The 12,824-nt window shown below is 39.0% G+C and overlaps 1 protein-coding gene across 1 annotated transcript in view; it reads left to right on the forward strand.

The window, feature by feature from the left end:
- The first annotated feature begins 382 nt into the window (after positions 1-382).
- The window catches only part of LOC122399905 (chondroitin sulfate proteoglycan 4), a 45,544-nt gene continuing 33,102 nt past the window's right edge, over positions 383-12,824 (forward strand). Inside the window, exons 1-2 of the mRNA XM_043400963.1 lie at positions 383-464; positions 12,623-12,786. Coding sequence (XP_043256898.1) covers positions 383-464; positions 12,623-12,786 — 246 coding nt within the window. The remainder of the gene's footprint in view (positions 465-12,622; positions 12,787-12,824) is intronic.

Here is a 12,824-nt window from a genome sequence, read left to right on the forward strand (position 1 = left end):
CAGAGGTCATCCAGCAGCGTCGTCGTCGAGGAAGCGTTCGATTTCACGGTTTGGTGCGACGCTAGCCGCCGTTGGCGCCGTTTCCGCGTTGCTACGACCTGGCCTCTGATTCGTTCCCTAAAATAGAGACGAGTGTTGGTGAACGTTGACTGAAACGACGGGTGCTCCTCGCCGCGTTGCTGAGCTTGAGTCATCAACGTCGACAGGAGTAGTATTCGATCGGAAACGTATTGGGGGGGGGAAAAATATTCAAGCTGGTTCTTAAATAGCCACTCGTCGCGTGGAAACATAGCTGCGAAGTTTTGGGATTCTGGGAGTGGAAGAGGACGAGGATCGAGGGGACACAGAGGCTGGAAGGATAGGACGTTCCTGGAGGAGTCTAATGTTTCTCAACGACATGGGGCTGTTAATGTTCTTAGCAGTAACGGCGTCCCTTTTGGGCTGCTGCCAGACGGATGAAAAAGGTAACGTATAGTCCCTTGTACGATGACGAAAGAAACCCAGGTTTTGCTCTGTTCCTCCCTCTCGCGTTCCTAGACCATGGAGCAAACGGGGATGAACGCTTTACCGGATGCATGTTTATAGCAGGTTGGAGCGATTTTTTTCTTGGACAGGATGCATCTTGAAAGGTCCTGGATTCTGGAAAATATAAAAGACTGGATTAGTAGGGCGTAAAACTATCATTTAACTATTTCATACCTTGAAATATAAACAATATTTAGAGATTCACTTTTGATTCATCAAATCAGTGAGGATATAATTTGTTTCTTGTACTATTATAGAAAGTGGAGCTTATGGTACTGAATATGAATTAAATATGCAAGAGGGTTGGAGCCTCTGGATCACATAAATTCGCGGTTCCAAACTGTTTGGAGTGAAATTATGATTCAACAATTTTATGCAAACAATATTACTTGAAAGATTCACTTTTGATTCATCAGATCAGAGAGGATATAATTAATCTCTGACAAGAGGGTTGGAGCCTCTGGATCACATAAATTCTTGGTTCCAAACTGTTTGGAGTGAAATTATGATTCAACAATTTTATATAAACAATATTATTACTTGAGACATTCACTTTAGATTCATCAAATCAGTGATTATATAATTAATCTCTTGCAAGAGGGTTGAGAGCCTCTGGATCACATAAATTCGCGGTTCCAAACTGTTTGGAGTGAAATTATGATTCAACAATTTTATGCAAACAATATTACTTGAAAGATTCACTTTTGATTCATCAGATCAGAGAGGATATAATTAATCTCTGACAAGAGGGTTGGAGCCTCTGGATCACATAAATTCTTGGTTCCAAACTGTTTGGAGTGAAATTATGATTCAACAATTTTATATAAACAATATTATTACTTGAGACATTCACTTTAGATTCATCAAATCAGTGATTATATAATTAATCTCTTGCAAGAGGGTTGAGAGCCTCTGGATCACATAAATTCGCGGTTCCAAACTGTTTGACATAAAACTATGATCCAACAATATTATACCTAAGTTTTAAAGCTTGAAATAGATAGAATGTGACATGAGAATTCCCCTTTGGTTCATCAGATCACTGATTACATAACATATCTCTCATACTATTATCGAAAGTGAAGCTTAAAACTAAATTTCCAAGATGGCTGACCAGATACATTCTCGGTTTCAAATCGTTTGGCAACTTAGGTCTAATACCTTGAAATACAAACAATATTACTTGAGAAATTCCCTTCTGATTTATCAGATCACTGATTACATAACTTATGTTAATAATATATCTTAATATAACATATAACTTATGTTAATTAATATATTTTTATAATAATATATTATGATTATATCACAGAAAGTGAATCTTAAAATTAAATTTACAACAGTATTAAGCTTCTGGACCCCCTCCAGAAGAGAAAATTGACTCCTTCGAACGGTTCTGATTGAACTTGCGTAATTCTGTTCCGGTTCTGGAGACGCGGGATGACAAGAAACCGGGGGTTCCCTTCAAGCGTGGCCAAAATAATGAATTTCCCCCGAGCAACTAATTTGCCATCCAGCCGCGTCGTCGCCGCGGGCGAAATTTTCATTTCGTCCGGTAATTTAGTAATTGTTGATTCAACGTATCAGCCAGGGAGGGGGCAAGGGGGGTTGGAAAACGAACGCGGAGGAGACGTTGGCAGCGACTGCGCGCACGAATTTTCCCCGTTTTTAATTGGATTCGTCAATCAGCGGGCCGCCGAAAAGTATATTTCGCCTGCGCTCGATGGGCAAAATAAACGAAGCGGTAAATATCGAAAGGTTAATTACAAAATCAACTTCTGTTGCGACAGAAGAGGGTGGTGGTGGGGGGGTTGGAACAACCGGAAATAAATCGAAGCGAAAAGGATTAATGTAGTAATAAGAGACGCGGTCGGGGCTCGCCGCGACGCGACGTGGATGCAATACGGAAAAGCCAAGGGACGACCGGATACGCGCTTTCGATCATCTGTAATTGCAACGATACAGCCTGGCCCCCCGTTTATTCTTCAAAATATCGTCTTTCCGTTTCGCCGACCGAGCAATCCGGATTTCACGATCCGTTACATGGAAATATCGGTCAATTTAGAAATCGATCGATCGTTCGACCGTTTTTTTACCCCCGAAAAGTTTTAACCGCGTTAACTTCCGGGGGGGGGAGAGAAATCGATCGCATATAAAAAGCTTGTTTAGTTTGGATGATCCAAACGCGCTCCTCCCGAGTTCCTTTTCCATCGTTTTGTTAAAAATGGACTGCAGCGTAATTAAAAAAACGGACCACGCATTGTTAAGCCCGGGTTTTGCAACAAATTGCGAGACGGGGGTGGAAAATGGGGTAGAACCTGGAAAAAGAACGATCGAGGTTCGGCGCTGAATCGCGATTTTCCGCCCGGATAAGGTCGTGATGGCGTACGTCGAAACAAAAAGAAAAAAAATGGAATTGCCCCTCGGGTTGTTCGTTTTTTTTTTTCGTGGACTGTGATCGATACATCGATGAGGAACTAATTAATCCGTATCGAGTACAAACGTAACGATTTATCGAACAATGAGTCACGACAGCGGATAACGACAGGTTCGAAATCGTTAATAGAATTCATCGACAAACATTTCTGCCTCGAGATCGAAAATTCTCGAGGATCGTTACAACATTCATGAAATGTAAAATGACGATCGATTTAGCTCGCAGACATTTTTCTTCCCGCATCGATCAAAATTAACCGGAGATAGCGGAAATTTCATGGAAATCGAGCCCGATGGTAAAAGTGGAATATTTGAAAATCATTTTTCGCGCGATGGCGGGCTCTTTGTTTGGCCGATTGGAAACGAACGCGAAAGAATACGAGACGAATAAAGGGTTTACCCCCGTTGATCGATAACGGCGTAATCAGTTTTTCATTTGGCTACGTAATCCACCGTTTGGCGGATATATCGAGCATCGAAGATCGGATTACACGGTGCAGAAACTTTCTGGCGGATGGTTCGAAACGGGGGATGACCCTTCCCCCCGCTTGCAACGGGTACGGAATGGAATTTATCGGTATCAATTTTGCAATAAACCGATCTTTTATGCCCCGGGGGCCCTGACGCGCTTTCTGTGACGATCGAACGTCGCGAAACATCGCTAAATAGGCGGAGGCTACAATCAATTTCCCATTTATCTCGCGTACAATTCTTTAATCCGCCATAATTCATTTATAAATTAAAGGGGGAGACTCGTGTAAACTTTTCACAGATATTTTTTTAACATTTCAAGAAGCAAATATTTTTTTTTTCATTATTTTGTTATCGAGTTTCAATGAAATAATAAATGTTTATTCCTAGTCTAGCACTCTTTTTATTACTATTATTCTGATTTTAACTAAAATCCTTAAAAAATGCAAAATTGTGAAAGATATATGGCTCTGACAAAAACAAAATGATTCTTGCAATTTTAAATAATAATTATTATTAGACTGCGGATATTTGTGCATTTATGGGAAATTTAGATTGTCAGAAAACTATAGAATGCATTTAATATGGAAAAATATAACAGAAACTCAAGTAAGATGAGAATTATTGTATTTAGGGGCTGAAAGAACCCTCTACGAAGCTCTTATTTTATTAATTTTATTAATAAATATATGAATTTGCATAAAAATCCGCAGTCTAATTATTATAAACAGAATGTTCGATTTTTTCTTCTAAGTAAAAGAAAAAAAATGCTAGACTGTACATAAGGATATCATAATAATGTTCCACCATTTTATATGAGTCTCATCCCTTAATGCATCGCATACACTGTTCAAAAGCAGGTACTTTTGCAATGTCTGTTCGTCCTGAAGGCGCGAATCGACGGATTTTGTTAATTAAATATGCTCCCACGCTGGCTTAACGCACGAAAGCCAGGATATCTCGATTCGAAACGGCGCCGGGGAAATTTCGGTGCATAATCGTCGATACGAATCCAACCGACCCGTAATCCGGACGATTTTATGCACCCACGCAACCCTCGAAAAGCAAAATCCGCAGACGATACGTTTTTCGTTCGACTAATCTATATGCACTACAGGTGTCTCGTGGAATAAATTATTTAACCCTCAAGTTTACTCTCAATCTCAACTGAATCACTTTAATGTTGATTTTAACCAAATTGATAAATGGAAATCAACCTTCTTTCAAAGCATTTTAAAAGTAATGGACGATTACATGAATTTCCAAATAATTACATTTATGTATACTAAACAATTATTAGTTTAACATTGCAGAAGCCCTAGTTCACTTAAGGGTTGAAAGAATTCTCCAAAATTTAACAAATGATAAACTGTGTTCTATAAAAATAGAATGATAGATGAGACTAAATAATAAATTATTATTACATGGTCTCATAAATTATTTAACCCTCAAGTTTACTCTCAAGTTCAACTGAATCACTTTAATGTTGATTTTTACCAAATTGATAAATGGAAATCAACCTCCTTTCAAAGCATTTTAAAAGTAATGGAAGATTGCATAAATTTTCAAATAATTACATTTATGTATACTAAACAATTATTAGTTTAACATTGCAGAGGCCCTAGTTCACTTAAGGGTTGAAAGAATTCTCCAAAATTTAACAAACAATAAACTATGTTCTATAAAAATAGAATAATAAATTATTTTTACATGGTTTCATAATAGTACTCTCAAAGAACACATTTGTATAGAATATACAATATATTCCAATAATAATTTAAAAAATATTTTTATAATTTTCTCGATCATTTTTCAATATATGAGCTTTCACGGAATTATTAATAAAAATAAGTACTTTCGAGCGCAGTTATTCCACTAGAAAATTACACACAGACTTCCGATCAATTTCCTGCTCGAGTTGATTATTAAATATATCGTTTGGCGTATGAAAAACCGCATATTATGCATAAACTTTTGTCGCAGCGGAGACGCGTGAAATGGTCTTTCGAACAAAGTCCCCCGGCGGTCAAGTTTTGGCCAGCTTTGACGACCACAGAGGAACATTTTCCGTTTCCATGACGCGTTCCTAAATTGACTCTGACGTTACCCGTGAAAAATCGGCGTTCATGTGCGACGTTTGGTCGATTCCACGAGAATTCTTCGTTACGCAAAGAGAAACGGGCCGGATCGATCATTTTTTTCGACGTCAGGGAATTTGGCGGAGTTACAATGGAATACGTACCGCGTAAAATTTACTTCTGGCGTTCGCATATAGAACATTCCGGAACAAAATTTCATTGGTAAAGCAATGCCAGGGATCGTTGAAATGCGTGATAAGCGCGATATGGACCGAGGAGGCCACGCAACGATGCTTAATTTTATCCCGTAAATTACTCGAATGTACATTTTATCAAAAATGTTTCGCCAACTATACGCATCACTAACGATCTACGTACAAAATTCCATGAACGAGATTCCGTCGCTGGAGCCGCGAAGTCGTTTAAATACAAACAGACGCTTAATTTAATCCGGTTGATTTTTTAACGAACATTTTGCTCACGCTGATCCACAAAATTCCAAAGCAAGTTGCTATATTTAAATACATTATTCAGGATTAAATTAACGAAGATGCAATGAAGTTTCTATTTTTAAAAAATTTACGCATAAAGAAATATATCAACTTGCGTTGGAAGAGTGGTGTGTATTTTATAAGCGATCTATTCTTTGCGGGGCAAACTTTTCACCGTTAAATTTTCCCGCGACTGCCACAGTTTCGAAACCTATTAAAGTGTTAATAGTTTCTGAGCCACTCTCTATGCGTACCGCGGAATCACTGATACCCCGACGATTCGGAGTATGTATCAAAAACTTATACAACTTCGTAATGGATATGTTTAAAGCGGGCGTTGAAACTGGCGACTATTCGTTTCGATCCGCGCTGCCGGGTACCAAAGTAAATTACTGGGAGCAAGAGACATCATAACTTCGCGATCGCCAGAAAATACAACTATTCCACCACTAATAACGCCCGCGTAAACTATACTAATACACGTCGATGCTCTTATTTTATATGTGGATCATTATACAATCTCGATATTAAACCTCAAATTTTCTGCGACTTTGACAATATTAGTAATTATTTTTATTTTTATTTTTTTTATTTTTACTACCCTATAGTAATTATTTTTATTTGTATTATTTGAATAGAGTTTGTGACATGAACAGAATTTATTTTTATTTTGACCCCCCTAATTTATAGAGAATAATGGCTGTTAAGGGTGGAATTACCCCATTTATTATATTCCTCTGTTAAATAGAGTTTACAATCGACTCTAAATACCACAAACTTTGCTAAAATTTTCTGAGACTCTGACAATATTAGTAATTATTTTTATTGTTATTTTGACCCAGTTAATTTATAGAGAATAATAGCTGTTAATTGTGGAATTACCCTATTTATTATATTCCATTGTTAAATGGAGTTTACAATCGACTCTAGATACCAAAAAACTATGCTCAAATCTGGGCTCTGACAATATTGATAATATAGAATTATTTTTAATTTTATAATTTGAGCAGAGTTTGTGATATGAACAGAATTTATTTTTATTTTGACCCCCCTAATTTATAGAGAATAATGGCTGTTAAGGGTGGAATTACCCTATTTATTATAATCCTCTGTTAAATAGAGTTTACAATCGACTCTAAATACCACAAACTTTGCTCAAATTTTCTGACCCTCTGACAATATTACTAATTATATTTATTTTTATTATTTGAGCAGAGTTTGTGATATTCTGACCCCGGTAATTTATAGAGAACAATGGCTGTTAAGGGTTGAATCAGCATATTTATTATATTCCTTTGTTAAATAGAGAACTATCGTTCCAAAATCCTCCCCACGGATGAAAAGAAGGTTTTAATACGATGCGGAAGATGATTCTGGAAACTGGGCCGGGGCTCTTTTCTAATTGTAAGAGGATGTAGAGAAACTTAACCGCGAACTGACCGCACTCGTGGAACTTCTTCATACGTACAGACGCCGGAGGATCCTGGCTCGCGTTTTCCGCACGAAAAACTCCCGCTTCCGCGTTCTTTTCGTAGAAGAAACAGTAGAAGTTTCGACGTAGAGATCCCCCGGGACCATTTTGAATAAACTGAACCGGTGCGTAACACATAATTTCGTGTACGTAATTTACGCGGACGCGGCGAACTTCTCCGGGGGGGGGAATAGCAATTACGAACTTTCTTGATCATCGCGTCTTTCGATCGCATCAGCGAAAATTTTCGTACCGGGTTCCCGGTTCCTGTCACACAATGCTATTTAATTGGCTAAAAAGGTACGAGAACCGATAGTCGCGTTAGAAATCCCGAAACGCTCGCGTTGTTTATCGCCTAACCGATCCGGAAATTCACCGTTCGCGCTAACGAGCATACACAATAAACCTGGTCATGCAAAATGCAGGATAACGTACAAAATGGCCGCCATGGACAGATAAGAATTCATTTCTGAATACATAGTCGAAGATCTCTTTGAAATTCAAACTTTTTCCGAATCTAGAGGCGGCCATTTTGTATTTTTTACAAATTATTTTAACATCGTTGACAGTCATGTTCATGTAGATTTAAAATAATATACATATCTTGCGTGTGTTTTTCTAAGCTTAATACTCCATTGAAACTCGTTATATTAAAATACAGTTTTTCTTTTAATTAGTGTATAGAGGGTGGGGAGACCTGAACGTAGGATGATTCTACATGCAATAACAGATCAAAAAGATGGTATAGAATTTTTTGATTCGAGCCTCAGTTTTGGAGATAATTGAATTTGAAGATTTCATATCTGGCATGTCTGACCATCGATCTGTTTTTCTACTTGCGTTGCAGTTCAAGCCTCCCAGCGTTGTTTAAATGTAATAATGTACATCGTTTAGATATCAGTGAATCAGGATACCAGAATTCCCTGTAATTTAGCATTCTATCGCCCAATAAATCAGAACCCTTCGATGAATACCTTGATAATTGGATCGCTACAGTTCATTTAGGGACACGTCGAGGAAACTGTTTACCAGGGACCATTTGCTAATATAGAAGACCTCCACGACCGCATTGTGGCTGGTGTCAGACGATTCGAAACGCGCCAGGAATTTTCGAACCTGTTCGACGATCAATGAGACGCCGCTCGTCTCAAAGAACCTGTTCGATTACCGGAGTATGCAAGTTTAAGGAGCCATGGCACTCGACAGAAGCATTTAGAAAGTGAATTTTTCCTTGTACGGTAACAGAAATTCGAGCAATATTTCCATGCATAAAAGGAAATAGTAAAATTCGACCTGACTCCACGAAAAATCCTTTGGCGAGACATCAAAAAGTCAAAGTCCATCGGACAGTTACGGTCATCCCGTCATACTATGTAGTTTCGAGAAGAAAGCTGTTAAAGTTCCATCTACTCGAACCCGTGTTGGTTATACTTGCTCCCTTTATGTGCCATACTCTTCAAAACCTTCGTAACTTTTACAATTTTTCGAATTCCCTCCGGAAACAGTGCACTCTGTGGACTCTCCGGAACTATCGATAAAAAATTCGCTCGATTCTTTCGTTCAGGAATTCTATAAACTAATCTAGAATTATCTAAACGTGAAGTGACATTCGAGGAACTCTGATAATAATAATAATCGATACTTAATAATAGAAACAATTTCGTTTATAGACAATCGAAGTTTTTAAAGTTCGACTTCGGGAAAGGCGATTCCTCGAGAGTCCTGACGTGGTTAAGAACGCCATTTTATCGGTTGAAAGCGGGGGTGGTTTCGAGGGGGAGGGGGGCATCGTCGCCTCGAAGCCACCGTTTTGGCCGTTTCCGTGCCCTATTATCTCGGTAATTAGCGGCCGATGAACATTTCCGATAGCGCAAAATCTGCTTGTAATTGGATAAGGACCACGACCTCGTTATTTCTAGGCCGCGGCTGGCACGGACAAACACGAGGCGCGAAAATAATGAACGGCAAACAGAAAGACGTAAAACACCACGAGGAGGGGTGGGGTTATGGACTCGCTATGGAATCGTGCGTCGATACGTTTGCGTGCACGCAAAAATAATTTCAACGGTTATAGGCCAACACCCGCTTAAGTGTCATACATTCTACCCGGTTACATGCAACGTCGCTTCTGTTTAACGACTTACAGCTAAGATTCTTACTGTTAACATTTGTATTATGTACTAAACTAATATGTAGACTACGGATATTTAATTATTTAGGGGATGAAACCACCCTCTGCAAAATTCTATTAATAAAAGCATGAGTTTGCATAAAAATCCACAGCAAAAAGAAAGATGTAAAATACCCGGAGAGGGGTAGATTATGGACTCGTGCGTCGATACGTTTGCGTGCACGCAAATAATTTCAACGGTGATGCGCCAGTCCGCTTAAGTGTAATACATTTTACCCGGTTACATGTAACGTCGCTTCTGTTTAACGATTTACAGCTAAGATTCTTACTGTTAACATCTGCATTATCTGACTAAACTAATATGTAGACAAATATTTAACAAATTATTTGAGGGATGAAACAACCCCCTGGAAAATTCTATGAATAAAAACACAAGTTTGCAGAAAGATCCGCAGTCAAATGGATACAAAATCGCAACAAGAACCGTGTCAGAGTGTTGAGAAAAGTAATATTTCTACAAAGAATGATCCATCGTTTGCATCGTTCGTAAAACGGTTGTTTCAAAGAAAGTGGCTCTTTCTCGTTACGCAAACAATCGAGGCTCGATTCCGTTGAACGTAAACAGGGATTACGATTCTAATCGGGCGAGCATCCATGAAACGACGAGTCACGGACACGACGGACGAACGGAATACGCAACTCCGTCGTGGGGGGGGATCGATAGGATCGACGCTAACGTTACCGGCGCGGCGTTCCCTCGATCCAGAAAGAACGGTGGGAGGAGAAAAAGGGGGATTCTTCGCACTTAATGACCCGTGCGGTTATTCCACGTACTCGAACGCTTTCTTACATCATTTACACGCCACCGGGGAAATAAACTCTTTACAAGTTCCCGAGCGGCCGGGGTCCGATTTCTCGGTACGGCGAAATCTCCTTCGAACCGGTCGTTTGAAGGAGTTCAAGTCTCTCATTCATCGAGAGCCTCTTTTCAATCGTCTTCCTCCCCCTCCTTCGAGTTCTTCGTTTTTTTTTTTTATACGCTGGCCGATGGGAAATATTCCACCGCGATTTTATAATGATCGACGGGTGGCTCGTTTCCTTCGGTAATTATCGCGTTGCAAATTAAGGAGTTCCTTTCGAGCCACAATACAAATAATAATAACCAGACTGCGGATCTTTACGCAAATTCACATTTTTATTAATAGAATTAATGAAATAATTCGTATTATATTTTTGCATATTAAACGCATTCTGTTTTTTCAGTTTTTTCAGGATTAAAATTTCCCATAAATGCATAAACATCCGTCAGTCTAATAACAACAAAGTAAAGAAAAATTACAGAATTTCACGAAGCCACGTTTCAGTTGATTTTTAGTGGAAATTGGGTAGACACGTGGCCGGACAACTTCGAGGCGTAACAACTTTATGGCCTGAATTAGAATCGACGTGAAAGGCAGCTCGAAACGCGAGTACATGTCCTGAAGACGAGGCCATGTTTCGCCGGGAGCCAGCAGATATCGAGTTTGAATTGAAACGCGGGATGATAAGTATTTAAGCGGCTAAAATGAGGAAAGGAAGAGATCGAATTCGAGAGAAACGGGTGTTATCGATACGAGAAGGCAAATATGTGTGGCTGCTTTTATTCGCGATAGTCTGCTAAATGATTCACCATCGGGAGCGTCACCTTCGTTAAAAGCGATAAATTATAGAAAAGCTGCCGCTTAAGCTCCCGTTGGTGAGCAAACAAGGGGGCGGAGCTTGCAAACGTTATGGGACTCGTAGAAATTCTTCCCGGCGGTTCGTGTCTTACTTGTTCGCCTAACTCGATCGGTTCTCGCCTCTTTGGAGGTTTCAAATATTTTTCAGAGGACATTATTCGCATCGCAAAGTAATTGAAAATAACAGTGACTCGATTAATAAACCCTGACTTTAATAAAATATATTTCGTTAGCTTTGACCGATCGAATTTGTTGTTTCTCGATAAGACTAATTACAAAATATATAATGAAAGAGACGTGTGTTTCGTATTAATTAAAATCGCCGTATAATGAACCGGACACTTTGATTCGCGTTTTCAAAAGCGTACTACGAAATAACTTTCCATCGAAAATAATTCCTCGAATTAAGGGGAGCGATACTGTTTCATCCAGGATGGTTGGAAACGATATTGCTCGCCACGGTTATTATTATCTTTAATTGGTCTTTTATCAACATTCGATATTCTCCGTATGCTTCACGGAAACTCTATTTCGTCTCACGCGGAGGGAAGTGTTTTCCCATTAATTTCTGGCCATTCGGTTTATTTTTGTACCATTTCGGATTTATTCTGGGCTACTCTGTCCTAATTAATTCATTATATCAGGTTTCATTTATTTCTGACTGTATTTATCAACAAGATACTAATATTTTTTTATCTTGTATCCTCGACTTAATTTAATTGCAAAATTTTAAACAAAATATCCAAGTAAAATTCTACTACAATTTCTTAAACATATAAACATAGTTCATTTAATTTAACTTAATCTCTGTATCTAGCGTACCTTATATTTCTATGTTAAACGTATAAAATTTATTCATTTTATATAACCTGATGCTATATCAAACGTTTGTAAGGTATTGTGGTTGCTAATGGCCCTAATGGGTTGATGCAACAGTAAAAAAAAAAAAAAAATTCTATTTTTCTAGCAATTATAAAATAAAAGACGATTCACCCGGCAATAAACCTTGGCTCCGATTACAAGCAATAAAAATACCAATTAAAAATTAATCTCCGGACAAGCAATGAAACGCACGAAGGCTGTCCTAATCGCAGAAAGCACGCAATAAGTATAAAATCTTTAATCCGCTCCGCTCGTTATTTCCCTAAAACCGTACGATTTCTACGTGGCTGGAAAACAGTCACTAAAAAACACCTCGTTACGCTAGCACGCGACGAAACGACAGAGCAAAACCTGTATTCCAGCGCTACGTGTGACGCGAGACGATGCCTGAGACGATAAATTTCTAAAATTCATTGCAGTGTCGTTTTACGGGGCGAGCTACATTCATCTTCCGGTCCAGGAAGCCAAGGGTGCGACCGACATCAGCTTCCGGTTCCGAACTCATCTCGCGGACGCTATGCTGCTATTGGCCGCCGGCAAGACGGATTACTGCCTGATCAAACTCGAAGCCGGCAGATTGAAGGTTCGTTTGCCCTCAATGCTTGCTTCTATTAATAGGCT

The sequence above is a fragment of the Colletes gigas genome, unplaced genomic scaffold (assembly GCF_013123115.1).
Source record: "Colletes gigas isolate AHSC1104 unplaced genomic scaffold, ASM1312311v1 Colletes_gigas_Sc00015, whole genome shotgun sequence".
Classification (NCBI taxonomy): domain Eukaryota; kingdom Metazoa; phylum Arthropoda; class Insecta; order Hymenoptera; family Colletidae; genus Colletes; species Colletes gigas.